The 17,333-nt window shown below is 40.4% G+C and overlaps 1 protein-coding gene across 1 annotated transcript in view; it reads right to left on the bottom strand.

The window, feature by feature from the left end:
* Positions 1-393: 393 nt before the first annotated feature.
* Positions 394-17,333, bottom strand: part of LOC107684943 (stromal interaction molecule 2-like) — a 21,096-nt gene continuing 4,156 nt past the window's right edge. Inside the window, exons 3-12 of the mRNA XM_016481331.1 lie at positions 13,419-13,530; positions 10,570-10,681; positions 9,780-9,895; positions 8,603-8,780; positions 7,920-8,097; positions 5,739-5,900; positions 5,162-5,262; positions 4,834-5,072; positions 3,357-3,537; positions 394-2,326 (exon numbers count right to left, since the gene is read on the bottom strand). Coding sequence (XP_016336817.1) covers positions 1,786-2,326; positions 3,357-3,537; positions 4,834-5,072; positions 5,162-5,262; positions 5,739-5,900; positions 7,920-8,097; positions 8,603-8,780; positions 9,780-9,895; positions 10,570-10,681; positions 13,419-13,530 — 1,920 coding nt within the window. The 3' untranslated portion in view covers positions 394-1,785. The remainder of the gene's footprint in view (positions 2,327-3,356; positions 3,538-4,833; positions 5,073-5,161; positions 5,263-5,738; positions 5,901-7,919; positions 8,098-8,602; positions 8,781-9,779; positions 9,896-10,569; positions 10,682-13,418; positions 13,531-17,333) is intronic.

Raw genomic sequence — 17,333 nt, 5'->3', positions numbered from 1 at the left:
ACACTCCTGTACAGTAGGTGGCGGTATGCACCTAAAAGTTGTTTGCAATCCGCCATTAACTAAGAGAAGAAGAAGACGGGATGAGGAGGAGAAGAGTTGTTGAATAAAGTTATTTTTGTTTTCTTTGCACACAAAAAGTATTTGTGTAGCTTCGTACAATTACGGTTGAACCCCTGATGTCACATGGACTATTTTACCGATGCCCTTGCTACGTTTCTGGACCTGACAACATTAGAGTTGTGTTGCTGTCTATGGAGGGTCTTAGAGTTCTTGGATTGCATCAAAAATATCTTAATTTGTGTTCTGAAGATAAACGAAGGACTTACATGTTTGGAACAACATAAAGGTAAGTAATTAATGACAGAATTTTCATTTTTGGGTGAACTATCCCTTTAAATTCGGGAGCAAATCCCCTAAATTACAGATTCGTATTCGTATGGAACAGATCTCACTCTTGAAATTGCATTTACTGACACCATGGTAACCATAACAACGTTTTGTCATCTTGCGCATTTGGTATCCTCTATTTTTGACCAAAGTAATATTACAGCAACCAACGACCATTATATTCAGTGATTTTAACTAAACCACCGTCAACAGAGCCATGTGTTTTATTTATGTTTGGAAGTCTGCTTTGCAGAGGGTGCTCTTGAAGGGTTGCCATGTCCCCATATATTATAGCAAAGTTTATTAAGCCTCTTTGGCCTTATTGTTTGGGCTCAGCTCAATTATTATTATTAAGTTAATAAAAGATGTAGGTGCAAGTCGCTATATTTTGGAATGTGGCTTATTTCCAAGATAATGCGTTTGGATGTAAGTTTAATATGGGCTTGTTCTTATTTGTTTTTGTTGTTATTTGTTTTGTTTTTTTCTAGCAAGATCTGGCAACACTAAGGAGTCAAAACAGTTGTAAATGTGGTTGTCACTACCTGCATTTTCAGGATTCAATTTGGTTGTAAAATGCAGTTTTTATCTTTATCTTTTACAATTTTACTCTTGTAAATTACTAGTGTGTGTACAGAACAGGATTAAACACTAAAACGTGAACTGACAATCTAATTAGGTGACCAATGTGAAGCTGAAAAAAAAAAAAACAGATGCAGTGTAAGTCAAACATCCATCTGAAGCATGTATGTAGGCCAACTTTAACCAAAGCGCAGATTGATAGAATACTTGGAAAATAGCACGAGTAGTATAAGCTACTATTATGTTGCTTTTTGGTGTTTAACAGCCCTTGGTCACTATGAACCTTGGTTGTATGGCAAGAACTATGTAACAGTTCTTCAAAAAATTATTTTGCGTAAAAAACTACAGCATACAGGTTAGGGAAAGTAAATGATGACAGAATTTTCACTTGAAGGTGAACCCTCCCTTTAAAGACATATTTCCAGGAAGTCTATTTTTTTAAGAATTTGGAGATTTGGCGAATTTTGGACTGTTCTGTTTATACTGTTTTGGTATATTTCCTGATCCCTTCCTGGTGACATCATTAGGGTGCACATTATAGAAAACAGAGACTTAACAGAAGACAGTGAAGAGGCCATGTTCTGCAAAATGTTAACATGACATTTTCTGGCCTTTAAAGGCATATGTGTGAGGCTAAAAAATCACCATAAAAAGGCTTCCAACCCAGGACTCTACCCAGATGAAGCTACATTCCATTTAAATAAAAAAAAGGACAAAGAAACTGAAAAATGTTTTGGCTTCTGGTTGACAGCATCACCCTCATTTATTTTGTTTTAAGGCTTCTTTTTCTCTCCATTTCTTCATCTTCTCTACTGTTCCTCACAGCTTTTTGCTTTTCTTGAACAAGCTCTTGATCTTGGAGCGTTTTTTCTGTCCGTTATCGCAAGAGTCCTGGGAGGAGGTGGGTTGGAGTTGCTTGGGCTCCTTGATAGATTTGCTTTCTATGTCGAGTGAGCTAATGGAGGGGTAGTGACCCTCTGGAGGCGTTCCACCAGCAGGCAGCTGCCCCATGCTGTATGACTTTTCCAGAATGCCATTATAGGCCATAGCTTTGGTGCCAGGGTGAAAGGTTAAACTTTGAGATTCTGGGAGGACGGAAGAGTGGGTAAGTTCAGGAGAGCCCTTGTGAAATGAAGAGGAGTCAAGTGGAGATGAAGGGGAGGATGTGGGAGGAGGTAAGGTCTCCATGGTGACAGTCTGGGCCTCTTGCACCAGGAAAGGAAGTTCCTCGCGAGAGATTTTACGTGGTGGGGTATCCGTCCCCGTAACACATGTACTTTGAACAGAGGGACCAGAGAACTGCTTCCTGCCCAAAGAGGAACTGAGAGAATCTGAATCTGAGCATGTGTCCTGAGGATCTCTGTGTGACAGAAACATAAAAAAACACAAAACGCATAAAAATCATTAAGCAAGATACACACGATCAGTCAAATGTTTGAAATAACGAAGATTTTTTTAAACTGCTCACCAAAGCGGCATTTATTTGATAAAAAATACAGTAAAACGTTAATATTTTGAAATATTATTGCAATTTAAAAAACTGTTTTCTATTTTAATATATTTTAAAATTGAATTTATTCCTGTGATGGCAAAGCTGAATTTTCAGCAGCCATTGGTCCTTCTAAATCATTTTAATATGCCGATTTGGTGCTCAAGAAACTTTTCCTATTATTATAAATATTGAAATATTGAAGACAGTTTTCACTGCCTTATATTTTGTGTATATTTTGCGCTCTCATTCAAAAGTTTGGCTTAAGTACTTTTATCATATAGAAACTCATGGTTTTATTCAGCAAGACCGAATCAGCATTCAATTGATCAAAATTGACAGTAAAAACATTTATAATGTTATTTCTATTCCATAGAAATGCTGTCCACTGAACTTTCTATTTATCTACGAACTACGAAAAAAATGCATCGCAATTTCCACAAAAAATATTAAGTAGCATAAACTGTTTCCAACGCTGATAATAGTAAGATCCATTATTAATAATTGAACACCAATAATAAGTGACAATAACTGAGCACCAAATCAGCATATTAAAGTGATTTCTGAAGGATCATGTGACACTGAAGACTGGAGTAATGGCTTGCCATCACAGAAATAAATGGAATTTTAAAATATATTCAAGTAGAAAACGGTTATTTTAAATTTCAATAGCATTTAACAATATAACTTTTTTACTGTATTTTTGATATATAAATAAACCTTGGTGAGTTTAAGTGACTTTCAAAAACATTTAAAAAACATGAATCATCATCGAACTTGTGACTGAAACACATTCATAGAAATGAATCACAAATAAATGTGATGTTATAAATTAACAAATTACCATGTACAGAATCTTAAATAAATTAATATATACAAAGAAAAGCTGTAGATGACGTACCCCTTCCTTTCTACAGTGAAGAAGATGTGATCATCGTCTCCGTCGGGTCTGTAAACCAGTGGGGCCGAGGCCATAGACAACAGATCAGGGTCAGGAGAAAGGGACGAGGGTTGAGACATAAGACTTCTGCGAGAACGACAAACACTGCTGTTGCGAGTCAGAGGAGGTCGAATCAAAGGAGCTGTGTAGAAAAGACAGATCTTTATGCACTTACACATGGTAGGTAAGACTTTAGTTTATGGACCAATTCTCATGATTAACTAGTTTCTTAATTCACTCTTCGCCAAGAGTTTGCTTGATAGGCAATCTAACCAATCATAACGCCGAATCTGCCTTTTTTTTCTGACAAATAAACCAGACAGGAGAGCAAATGAACATTGGTGGACTTGAACTTGAAAAATCCCGTGTACGGATGTCTTTCCTTGTTTGAAACAAGACACCTTTTGATATTCATTCATGTTTATTCCGTGCTTTAACTAGTAAAGAGGAAAAGATGATCGGTTCATGCGCCACTTGAACTGAGGCGCTACAGCAATCTACAGCAAAAACAAAATTGTCTTTTTTGTGTGAATTTCTTAAAAAAATACAATTTGAAAACTCAGACTTTTGGCTCTTTTCCACTGCATGGTACGGTTCACTTTTTGGGGGTTTTCCACTGGGTACAGTACCTGGTACTTTTTTTAGTACCACCTCGGCTGGGGTTCCAAGTGAACCGTACCATTACCAAAACGTGACGTGTAAACTCTGCTGATCACGGATTGGTCGGAGAGAATCGTCACTACCTGCGTCACTGAACTTGCGACACAAACACAAAAGAACCGCTAGATTTAAATCAGCACAGCCAGCGAAGGATCGAACACAACCGTTTTGAACGAGCGCACCTTTTTTTAACAACCAAAAAGTTTTGTTGTCTGTTGCGGAAGAACAGACGTTCCTCTCGTTGATAGCAGAGGAGCGGATCCAGCGAGAGCTTGATGGGGCGACGCGGAATGAAAAAGTTTTTTTTAGGAGTCGTGGTAGTAGAGGCGGCGCAACTATAACGGCATGTGAATAATCCCGCCCACTCTAAAGCGGTACTGAACTGCAGTGGAAACGCAAACCGTGCCGAGCCGAACCGTGCCGTGCCGTACTGAGCCGTGCCGAGCCGAGTCGTACCACGCAGTGGAAAAGCGCCATTTGTTTCATACCAAACGTAACCTGCTCATTGTCAGTGTCCTCTTTGCTTGGCAATTTATTTTTCATTGCGTGAGACCATGATGTGTGATGTTAGAGAGCAATTTAGGCATCACAAGCCTATAATGTACAATATTAAAAAAAGTGTATCCCTGCAATGTTTTTAAATGCATCTGAATGGATTCGACAGAAAAGTTCTTGCACATTATTAAGACATACAGTACATTAGTTAAAAAATGTAGTAATTTAAAGTCAAATTTTCACAACATTTCTCACAATCTTGGGCTTAAAGAGAGGATCTTACAGGTGAACTGTGGAATGATTGGTGGCATGTCCTCATCGAGATCGTCCACCCCGCCAGCGATTGGGTAGGGTGGCACCGACATCCGCGGCATGACCACCCAGCTGTGGTCGGCGTACAGGGAGGCGGTGAGGCTGGGCAGCCCAGAGTTATTAACCACTGGAAAGCCACATAACTTCTCTATTTGCTGCCAGCGGTGAAGACGTTCACGCAAACAGGCTGTGACCTCTGACAGAGCTTTTCTAAAAAGAAAAAGAAAAAAAAAACACTAATAAGCTTTCATTTAATGTGGGTAACCATTAGCGATTGCTTGTGAATTATGTGTGCTTACTTAGCCTCAAGTATTTTGTGGTCTACTTCATCCAGCGATGAGCTGTGTGCAACATGGAGGGTACCAAACACAGAGCTCCTCTTCTTCTTGATCTTTTCTGCCTGAAATTTACACAACATGAACACAGAGGCACACAAGTAATGAAAACACAATGATGCTGCATGGAAATGCACCAGTCAGCTCATATGTGATCTGCACATTTGTTGGTTGTACTGAACGCAAGCTCATCTCTCGTGCTGCAGTGACTGCTAATTGTTTTAGCTTAACTGCTGATGACTCATTCCAGATGCAGATAACAAACGGCAAAACAAACCATGTAGTTAAAAAGTAATTTAACCACATCATTAGAAATCTAAATTAACAGGGGAAAGTTTCAGCTTCATTTTTGTTAGACACTGAGAGAGAAAGTGAACGAGATGTTTAGGTAGGTTTAAACTGAAAATTAAACTTCACTTTTAATGTATAATAGTTGATGCAACATAAATATTTTCCAAACTATTTGGGCTCCAACTTTAAAATATGTTGGTAAAAAAGCATTTTCTGCCCTGGCAGGAAGTGTAAACAGTAAATCACTCACCTCGTCCTTTGCGACCGTAAGCTGCAGCTCGGCATTCTGTTTTTTAATGTTGTAGTACTGCACTTCCACCTCATGTGTGAGCGGAAGCCACATCTGCAGGGCTTCTGGCACCGACCAATCTGACTGCATCTCCTTCTCTGCTCTCTTCAATGCCATTCGCACCTGGAAATAGCCAACAAACACAAACACTCTTTGGAACTTGTAATTTATTACTTGTAATGTGGAAGGACAGAAATCACAACTTGAGGAACGATGCATCCATCTAGTGGTGTTTTTACAGAATAGGGCCGTAGTGATGAAAGGCAACAGAAATGCAATGATACAACTGCAGTGTAGCGAATCAGCTCATGGGGAAATGCCATGGGGACCAGGGGCCTGTTCGGCTTTCCTAGGGTGTTACGCATTTCGGGGGAAGGGTCCATAGGTCCTCATATGGCTTGTTAACTGAGGGGTGAGTATTTGTTAAATATAGCTAACAAAATATATATTGTGTGTTTGATTGGTCCAGACGCTACAGCAGGAATGAATACATTTTGGATAAAAGTACTTAATTACATTTTATTATATTAATGCTTCTGTTCTGTTTTGAGACTTAGAGACCCCAAAGTCAATTAATTTTAGATTTACACGCTTCATATATGCATCATGTAAAGAAAATAACTGAGATTGGTTGTTTTACATGTCAGATTGCTTACTGTGTAGTCAAAAGTCTGGCTTTCCTTACAAAAACAAGTATACTTTAAGTATAAAAGTATATTGTCCAAGTATACTTTATTTAGGATGTACACTAATATCAATGAACTAGTAGTATACTTGTATATCCTTAACTTTTAGTTTTATCTGTTAAAAAAAAAAAGATTTATTTGTGGCATTTTGCCTTTATTTAGATAGGACAGTGTAATCACAGGAATCGAATTGGGAGAGAGAGAGGGGGGTGGGATTGGGAAAGGTCCACGTGCTGGGATTCGATCTCGGGACGCCCACAGCACAACAGCGCTGTATGTCGGTGCGCTGCCTGCAAGGTTATCACCGCCGTTTGTTTAATTTTTTAATGGATTTTAATAAACTGTTAATGAATTTACAATTTAGAAATTGAATAAAAATAGTTTTATAGAATTTTGTTTGTCAGTGTTACTGACTTATGGATAAGTTTTTTCAATGCATACTTAAAGGCACAATATGTAATTTTTTGCCACTAGAGGCCGTGTATTCAACAAACAAAGGCGTAGTTAGATGACGGGATGAGCTAATGTATTAAAGATTTATTAACGTCGTAGTATGAAGAAGGGTGAGGCTGAAAGCCGTTGAAGCGAAACGAGGCTGCTGAACGAGCGCGACACACGGCTCAAAAGCAGCGGAGCTTTTATTATGCCACAGTCGACTGCTTCTGCTCCTTCCGGTCATGCGTATATGGGAAAAAAAGCAGCGCTGTTTTATCATACTAGATACATTTGAACGTTCTGTTATAATGCTACTCTGTGCGGTCGTCACCTGTCTAATAAAATGCATAGCATATTAAAGCGGAAAACAAAACCGGAAATCGAGGGTGTGTGACGTCATTGGCAGGCGACACAATGACACTATAGACACGGTCCGTGTCACTAGTTAAAATTGCTTATTTCTCTGGATTTAAACATTCTTCGAAACATTTGGGATAATGTTAAGTACACAAGTCAGCAAAATATATAAAACTGTTCTAGTGGTTTTTGGATATTTTAATAAAAAAATCGTACATATTGTGCCTTTAAGGTCGATTCACACAGAGGAAGTATAACAATAACAAGTCCACACCTCAGCTATAACCATAAAAGCCAGAGGAACGATAGTTCTGAAGTCACTTTCACAAAGATTTTTCTAGCTGAAGGACAATAAATATATTGAGAGCCAATCAGAATCCATTTAGCTTTAAAGAGCTTGGGCATGTGAAGGGGCAGATGACATAACTGCAGCGCAGGCTTACATTTGAAGCATAATATATTTAGAATACTTAGCAAAATATACTTTTCTGAATACTTGTCAGTCAGTATAAGCCAAGTAGACTTAAAGCATACTCTCTTATTTTTAGTTTAAAAAAAGTATAAAAGAATACCAGTAGCACACTTTACACAACAGAACTTCTTATTTGTAAGGGTTATCACACTAAAGACTAACTAACTTTATTTGATATATACTGGTTCCTACCTGCACTAGTTCCTCCTCTGCATACTTGAGTCTGCTGAGTTCACATTCAGCCCCCTCTCGCAGCTCTCGCAGTCTGCTGGCTTCTCTCTTTGCTCCGTTGATCTCGTCACGCATCTTCTGCTCCAGGTTCTGCTTCTCCACTGCTACCGTCCGGTTCTCCTCCTGAGCCTTTTCCAGCCTGATGAAACCACAGAGAAATTTAAGTCACATCTGAAATCTGGTGTGTTGCAATTTGAAATAATAATAATAATAAAACTCTTTCATAATTTGTTCACCCTCATGTTGTTCCAAACCCAAATGAACAAATATCATCTCAACTCTTTTCCATATAATGAAAGTGAAAGGGCTATAGAAAAAAACAAAAGATGTCATATATAACATTATGAATGTAATGCCATACTTCAATGACAAGTACTCTCATTGTACTGACGTCACAATGTCATATGGATGTGGATGAAGACGAAAAAAGTCTTGTTTTTCACATACAGCTATCTTATGGCTTCAGAAATTTTAGCGTGAGAGTTGCATGGACTTTTTGACATATTGGAGCTAGTCTCTCCTTTTGTGTTCCACAGAGAAAGTCGTGCAGATCTGGAACGGCATGAGGGTGAGTAAATGATGACCTCTTCCCTCGAGGGTACAGAATATCTCTCTCACTGTCTGTTATTTGCTTTCTCTCTCACCGGCTCTGTAGCTCTATCAGGCTCTGTTCAGCATGCTGTAGACTCTCCAGATCTTTCATCATCTTGGAGACGTGAATTTTAGACGACTTGTTCTGTATGTATGCAAACCAGCAGCCACCCACACCAATGATGATTGAAATCATCAAAACAAAGTCCTTCAGCCAGTGATGGTGAGGACCTAGAGGAAGAAGAGAGAAAAAGAGAGCATGTATACCCACTAAACAAGCAAATATTACAATAAAAGAAATACTTCTATACATAGCTTTGTGTAAGAAGAAAGTGTCCAAACTTTAGTGATTTCAGTGAGCTGTTAAATGCTGCAACCAGATTCTGGTTGTCAATGAGTCATTTGGACCCACTTTGAGAACGGATTAACCGATTCATTGAAAAGATCTGACTCAAAAAGTACAATTAATTCATGGATTATTTCACTGTTTCTCTCATGAAAGTGCCAGTTTTGGTCTGTTTCTCACACTTCTTTGAATTTCGCTCATACACTACACAGTTCAAAAATATAACTTTTTAAAAGTTTTTGAAAAGTGTCTAATATGTTTATGAAGACTGCATGTATTTTATTAAAATTACAGTAAAAATGGTAATATTATGAAATATTGAGTATTGTGAATTTAAAACAACTGTTTTCTATTTTAATATAGAAGCTTAATTTTCAGCAGCCATTATTCCAGTCTTCAGTGTCTCATGATCCTTCAGAAATCATTCTGATATGCTATTATTATTGTTACTATTACTATTATCTTGAAAACAGTTATGTTGCTTAATATTTTTGGAGAAACCATGATACATTTTTTCACTTTTTGCTGAATACAAAGTTCAAAGAACAGAATGTATTTATTTACAATGATCAATTTAATGTGTCCTTGCTGAATATTATTCTTAAAATTGTACTGACACCAAACTTTTGAATGGTAATGCAGTCATATTGACTACTTATGACACTTTTGTGTTACTACTGCATTCTTTTTGTACCTTAAAAGCTTCATATCTCAATCATTTTAACAGCACTGAAAAGAGCGACATTATTTGTGGCGTACAGTATTATTTGTGTTCCAAAGAAGCAAGGTCATATGGGTTTGAAACAATGTAAATTTTGGGCTAAACTTTCCCTTTACATAAACAATTAAACAAGCCTTATTCCAGCTTATGTGAATACACTTACGTAGTGGATGTCCGAAGAGCACTGCATCTAACGCTTTTAGATTTAATTTCTGTTTATGTCGTTGGTCTAATATCTTTAGCTGCATTGACATAAATGATGGTTCATTGGCCGCTATTCTGTAATGGAAAGGAAAAACACAGCAGGTCAGGGGGTAAGAATAAACCAAGATCACACTAAATCAGCCAGTTTCAGGTCAGTTTGTGATTTCAAACTTTACTTGGAAATGTTAGAGCTTCCAATAAATCTATCTGAAATGTCTATGAAAATCTAATTGCTTTAACTGCAAAACACAGTTTATGTGACTATGTGTGTGTGCATGAATGGCAAGTTCAAGCATCTAAGGACTAATTTTAAGTAGTGAGTACTAGATGACTGAAAGATCACATGTGCTGCCACACACATACTAAGCATAGCTGCAGGTGAAAGGTGATCTGCTGCTGTGACATCATTTCATGAGTCATGGAGAAGTGGTCCTGAGGGGAAACTCAACACCCTAAACCTTTCTTTACCCCCAATGCTCATACACATCTTTACTGTCTGTGTACTGACACATCATCACCACTAGAGGGAAGCACTGCTGTTAAAAATTCACAACTGTTGATTTTTTTTACCCTATTAGGTTCTAACACACTTTAACATAAGTGTGGCATAAAAAATATTGCATAAATGAAAAAAGAATGTTTGTGTGAGGCTGTGATAGGTTTAGGAGCAGGAGTATTATACCTAAGTATAAAAACAATGCAAGTCAATGGAAAGTCCATGATGAACAGACCAAAGTGTGTGTATTTACCGAGGTAGCATGTTGCCGTCTACTTTAAACTCTCTGAAGTTTTTTTCGTACTGAGGAAGCTCCACTGACTCTTTCAGCCACTGAACTGCATCCTCCAGTGTCCAGTTGTGCACTGAGAAAGAGAGAAAAAGACTCAAATGAGGGGGGCGAGAAGAAACCTACCAAAAAAAAAGAATATTAACTTACTTAAATGACAAATTTGTAATTCTTTAACATGTTCTGAACACAAAACTCCAAAAAAAAAAAAAAAAAAAAAAAAAAAACAGAAAAACAAAAAATATTTATGAGCTCAATGTTCAGTATTCTTTTAATATTTGGCCTTTGGTCAGTGTGTGTACATCAGTAAAAACAAAGCAGGGTTTGATTGTGCACACTGAAAAAAAATCACAATTTAATTAAAACTTGAAAAAAAAAAAAAAATCAGGAAGAATGGAGAAAAATATTCAGATTCTGCATTTTTCTATGTAACTTTTGTGACATTGATCAAGTGACCTTGTACAGAAGGTCAGGCGTTATTCCATTGAAGCTTAAGATGCTCTTTGGATCATCTCAAATCATCGCCACGTTTCACACACACACACACACACACACACACACACACAAAAAACTTTAGTCAGGAGAGCCTTAGTCCAGGTCATATCATGGTTTCAATTTCTATCTGACTAGATCTTAAAGCATTGGAAAAAATGACTCATTAGACTTAGATGTTAGGACCCCACTACACAGTATATTCACCACCACTGTCTGTCGTGATTTTGCCATGTGATCAGACATGTTCCTAGATCAACATCTTTTACTGATCCTGGCACAACATTACTATCCAAAAACACAGACCGATCTCTAACCCTAACCATAATTTATCCCTAAAATCAGAGGGAAATGATAGCCCCAGTGTCTTCAACAGAGCCTGATGCTGTAAGATGACATCACTCCATAATAACACACCATCTTTGTTTAGAGTGAGCTTGTTCAATTTAGTGACATCACTCCATTCAGACATCTAAGGACATCACTACTAGGAAAACCCAAGACCAAGCACAAATTAAATTCCTGGAGATTGTGTTGAATGTGCTCCATTAAATACTTCACAAATAAAAGATACTTCACCTTATTTCATAATTATGATTTTTTTTTAAGGTTAATGATCTTAACTGATAAATAACAAAAGGTATAGTTACGCATAAATTAATACTAGCTAGCCAATATATATGCACACCTTTCATCAACTGAATTTTATATTTATGGGGCAGGTTGGGATGTAAATAAGTTAAAAAACAGACCTTTCTTGTATTGACTTGACTAGTTTGGGACACATCCTGCTCAGTATTTTCAAATTATTCCATGCTTCTGTTTTTTGCTCTCACATGTAAATAATATGAAATTGTCCTGCCCATTGATGCCTGCAAAATATATCTACCACAGTAGCAACAGTACAGCAGAATCTCTACAAGTGAACAACATTTTTTCTGTCTCACAGTGCTGTATACGCCACCCAGCCCACGTTTTTTCTCTGTCCATCTTTCTTTACCTTCTGATATTTTCCAGCCCCTCCACAGCTCCTCCACCGTGATGTGCTGGTCCTCTCGGTGAAGATTACTGTGTTTATTGGTCTGGTGCTGCTTCATGTCCTCTATGATAAACTGCAGAAGAACAACAGGATAACATTACTGCTCAGACCACAGGAAAATGACTTCTTACGAAGTAGTTCATGCCATATCATGTTTTATTTGCCTTCGGGTTACAGGCAACTCTATCAGAGGTTTTACTGGTTTCAAAAATACCTTTTAATATAATGCAAATATTTATAATGCAAAAAGGACACTAGAGAAACATCACATTTGAATGTAATATCTGTCGCCTTACATGACATTAATTCGCCACGCTTCACACACACACACACACACACACACACACACACACACAAAAAACTTTAGTCAGGAGAGCCTTAGTCCAGGTCATATCATGGTTTCAATTTCTATCTGACTAGATCTTAAAGCATTGGAAAAAATGACTCATTAGACTTAGATGTTAGGACCCCACTACACAGTATATTCACCACCACTGTCTGTCGTGATTTTGCCATGTGATCAGACATGTTCCTAGATCAACATCTTTTACTGATCCTGGCACAACATTACTATCCAAAAACACAGACCGATCTCTAACCCTAACCATAATTTATCCCTAAAATCAGAGGGAAATGATAGCCCCAGTGTCTTCAACAGAGCCTGATGCTGTAAGATGACATCACTCCATAATAACACACCATCTTTGTTTAGAGTGAGCTTGTTCAATTTAGTGACATCACTCCATTCAGACATCTAAGGACATCACTACTAGGAAAACCCAAGACCAAGCACAAATTAAATTCCTGGAGATTGTGTTGAATGTGCTCCATTAAATACTTCACAAATAAAAGATACTTCACCTTATTTCATAATTATGATTTTTTTTTAAGGTTAATGATCTTAACTGATAAATAACAAAAGGTATAGTTACGCATAAATTAATACTAGCTAGCCAATATATATGCACACCTTTCATCAACTGAATTTTATATTTATGGGGCAGGTTGGGATGTAAATAAGTTAAAAAACAGACCTTTCTTGTATTGACTTGACTAGTTTGGGACACATCCTGCTCAGTATTTTCAAATTATTCCATGCTTCTGTTTTTTGCTCTCACATGTAAATAATATGAAATTGTCCTGCCCATTGATGCCTGCAAAATATATCTACCACAGTAGCAACAGTACAGCAGAATCTCTACAAGTGAACAACATTTTTTCTGTCTCACAGTGCTGTATACGCCACCCAGCCCACGTTTTTTCTCTGTCCATCTTTCTTTACCTTCTGATATTTTCCAGCCCCTCCACAGCTCCTCCACCGTGATGTGCTGGTCCTCTCGGTGAAGATTACTGTGTTTATTGGTCTGGTGCTGCTTCATGTCCTCTATGATAAACTGCAGAAGAACAACAGGATAACATTACTGCTCAGACCACAGGAAAATGACTTCTTACGAAGTAGTTCATGCCATATCATGTTTTATTTGCCTTCGGGTTACAGGCAACTCTATCAGAGGTTTTACTGGTTTCAAAAATACCTTTTAATATAATGCAAATATTTATAATGCAAAAAGGACACTAGAGAAACATCACATTTGAATGTAATATCTGTCGCCTTACATGACATTAATTCATTCTGCAGATGCTTTTAACCAAAACAACTAACAAATGAGGAAAAACAAAAGTGATTAATCATAATCAGCCAACAACATTTGCAGAGCCACAATGCAATTTCAAAAGATGACTAGAAAAATACATAACTAGAGCAGAGTTTTATTGCACAATAAAGCTATTAGATATGACAAGCATACTATATAAGCGTGAAGCTCTCTGTGGTCAGGTCTGTGTATCTCTTGTGGTTCTGCATATTTGTGTGCTGCACATACATGATGAAAAATGTCATTTTGTTAAACAGCGTTTTTTTTGTCCCTTCTGTTTATGAATTATGTTGCTATGCTCATATTCATATCCAACAAATGAGGGACAAGACATCTTTAAAGTCGTGTAGGCTTATTTAGCAACTCTCTCTCCCTCACACACTCACACACACACATTCAGGAATCTGCTGTGTCCTGAAAGAGGACACCAACTTTCAGTGGCTGTAAGGAGAAATTCTTGGGCCTCTTCTCGAAACACTTCTTGAGCCCAGGAGCACCTGCCATGACCAGAAACAATCCTCAAAACACACGTCACATCCTCACTAAAATCAAAGAGAGCTGAGTAGCAAAAAACAGAGAAGTAAAAAGAGAAAATAAACAGTATCTTCACTTTCAATCTTGAGTTTGAAGGAAATGGTGAGGGCCACTAGTGACATCTGTATATGTTTACTATGGACAAACCAAAAGACTTACTACCTCTTGTGTAGTGGATGTTACTATTATTTTAACAGGCTAATGGCAACTTTTTGTATTTTTTTATACAATTAATAACTTTTTATACAATTAATTTACTTCCAGCTGCAATAAACTGTAAAAAATAACTTAGGTAGTAAGTGATCCATGCAGTGTATGTCTGCAGTAAATTAAACAGAGAGGTGCATTGTGGGATCACTTTTGAGTAGTGTCAGTTTGCATAAAAGAAGGAAACTTCCACTTCACCAGATGAGTGCGTGTGAGAGAATAAAGAGGACATGTGAAACCGTCATTCAAACCTCAAAAACATCAACAAACACACACACAAACAAACACAAACACCTCATAACATAACTTCTGAACTATTCAAAAAGAGTTAATGTTCAAGTCAGTGTTCGAATAACATTTGAGCCACTCCATATCCACACTGCATGTGGGTATAAATAGGCGACAGGTGCATCCACTCATCAGATTTTTGCTTCTGAGCCGAGTGAATGAACACAGTTCGAGATTAACCAGGCGAATTCTCTCTGCTGCTGGAAGAAGACGCTGTTCTGGGTGGCGTTACGGCACAGTCAGCGGCATCCCTGTTAGTTCAGCAATTCCCCTGGGTGCTTCATCTAAAATAGCACTTTCTGATCACGGACGGCTCGCGTCATTTTAAAGACGCCGTTCCATCTGTGTCCTCTTGGTTGCGGTCGTTTCCTGTCCTCTGTCGAGAACCACGATCATCGTCTTCGGTGTCTGGGCATCCAGCACGCTGAAGCTGCGTTCATGGATGGTTCATGCGTTCACTGTGAGCGTGTGACCATGGCAGCGCTGCGTTCGCGCCTCTCTCTCCTCACAGGGATGGGAGGGGCTCCCTCTCTCACTACCTGCACTGGCTTCTCTGCCACGAGCAGAGAACCATCGGCTAGTTCTCTGGGCGATCTGAAGGTTGCAGTGAGAGCCTTTCCGCTGGGCCAGTGCCCACGGACCTCTCACCCCTCCCGCAGCAGCTGTTCTGTGCGGCTCCCCGGTGATTCTGCTGTGCTGTCTCACGGCGTGCTCAGCATTTAATTTGGTGCGGCGATAGAGGATCAGATGTCGATCGCAGCATCGGGGGATAGGCGATCATCTTCTGAGGATGAAGATTCGGCGGGGCTGCCCCCCTCGGGTGTTGTCGCCACTGCCGAATCGGACCCAGAGTGACGGCCATGCTTTCCCGGGCTGCTGTGAGCATTGGGCTGGAGGCCTGCACACCTACCAGTCCCGAGCCCTTGCGGTGAGATGATTGGTTTCTCGGCACGGGTCGTGGCTCGCGACCATGGCCTGCCCCGGTTCCTTTCTTCCCGGAGGTGCATGAGGAGCTGATGAAGTCATGGACGACCCCGTTTTTTTGGCCCGGAAGACACTCGTCCGCCTCCTCCATCCTCACTACCCTTGATGGTGGGGTGGCTAGGGGTACGTTGACATTCCCCAGGTGGAGAGTGCGGTTGTGGTGCACCTGTGCCTGCAAAATACCACCACTTGGAGGACTCGTCCTCGTTTCCTGTCCAAAACCTGTAAGCTGACAGGGGCTCTCACCGTCAAAGCTTACAGTGCTGCGGGCCAAGCCACCTCTGCCCTGCATGCCATGGCGATCCTGCAGGTCCACCAAGCCAAGGCACTCAAACAAATGCGCAAGGGCAGTACCAACCCGGGGTTGATGCAGGAGCTGCGCTCGGCGACCGACTTCGCTCTCCGGGCTACGAAGGTCACAGCGCGGTCCACACTTGTGGCCCAAGAGCGCCATCTATGGCTCAGCCTTGCTGAGATGAGTGACGTCAACAAAGTGCACTTTCTTAACACTCCTATCTCCCAGGCTGGGCTATTCAGCGATGCTGTCGAGAACTTCACCCAGCAGTTCTTGGCAGTACAGAGGCAGACTGAGGCTATCCAGCACATCCAGCCCCGGAGTGATTCTCCACCTGCCACCGTTCCGCAGCAGGCCACGCCTCAGCCTGCCCATTGCCGAGGGCACCCTCCTGCGGCTGCTTCGCCCCATGCTGAGACCATGCCGGTGTGTCAAGCCTTGCTTGCTAAGTCCTCCAGGAAGATGACGAGGCGGCCCTGACACAGACAGCCCAGAAATGTGAGGAACTGCTTCTCTTCCGGAGATGGTGATGAGAGCGCCACTCCTTCCCCCAGAGGAGGGCCGGATGGAGAATCTTTTGTTTCATTTGTTCTGTTCCGCTGCTGGCCCAAGGGCCAGTGGAAACCACATTCTCAAACAAAGAGCAGTTTGCTTTTCCTCTGGGCCATCAGGCTCATGGGTTGACAGTGAGCGACGCGCTGCCTCCTCACTCTCGCCCACGACACCCACTATTGCCAGCGGCCAAGCGATTGCAGTTCGGGTACACAATGCCTTCCCACGCATGGGACACGGGGAGCCCTGCCGTGATGAGCCAGAACGCGGTGCTTTCTGGGCTGTCCAGCACGACTTCCCACCGCTGCACCACTGCGGGTATGTCGATTGTCCCTTTGGTGCCACTCGCACGGAGTTTGGGGGCGTGGCTCATGCTGCCCAACCCGTCCCACTGGCTCATTCGGACAGGCGACCCCCCAGATTCGGTGGCGTCCTCAAGACTTTGGTGGCAGTCCAAGACGCCCCCTGTCCTGTGCGCGGAGATTGCTGTCCTATTGGCGAAGGATGCAATCGAGCCTGTCCCTCCAGCCGAAATGGTGTCAGTGTTTTACAGCCCTTACTTCATTGTGCCCAAGAAAGACAGTGGCCTTCGGCCAATCCTGGATCTGCGAATCTTGAATCGGGCCCTTCTCAGCTTCCGTTCAGGATGTTGACGCCGAAGCGCATCATCAGATGCATCCAG

This window comes from Sinocyclocheilus anshuiensis, unplaced genomic scaffold (genome assembly GCF_001515605.1).
Source record: "Sinocyclocheilus anshuiensis isolate Anshui unplaced genomic scaffold, SAMN03320099.WGS_v1.1 scaffold49, whole genome shotgun sequence".
NCBI classification, from domain to species: domain Eukaryota; kingdom Metazoa; phylum Chordata; class Actinopteri; order Cypriniformes; family Cyprinidae; genus Sinocyclocheilus; species Sinocyclocheilus anshuiensis.
The sequence above is the reverse complement of the archived record's forward strand: the minus strand, read 5'-3'. Positions and strand labels throughout refer to the sequence as shown.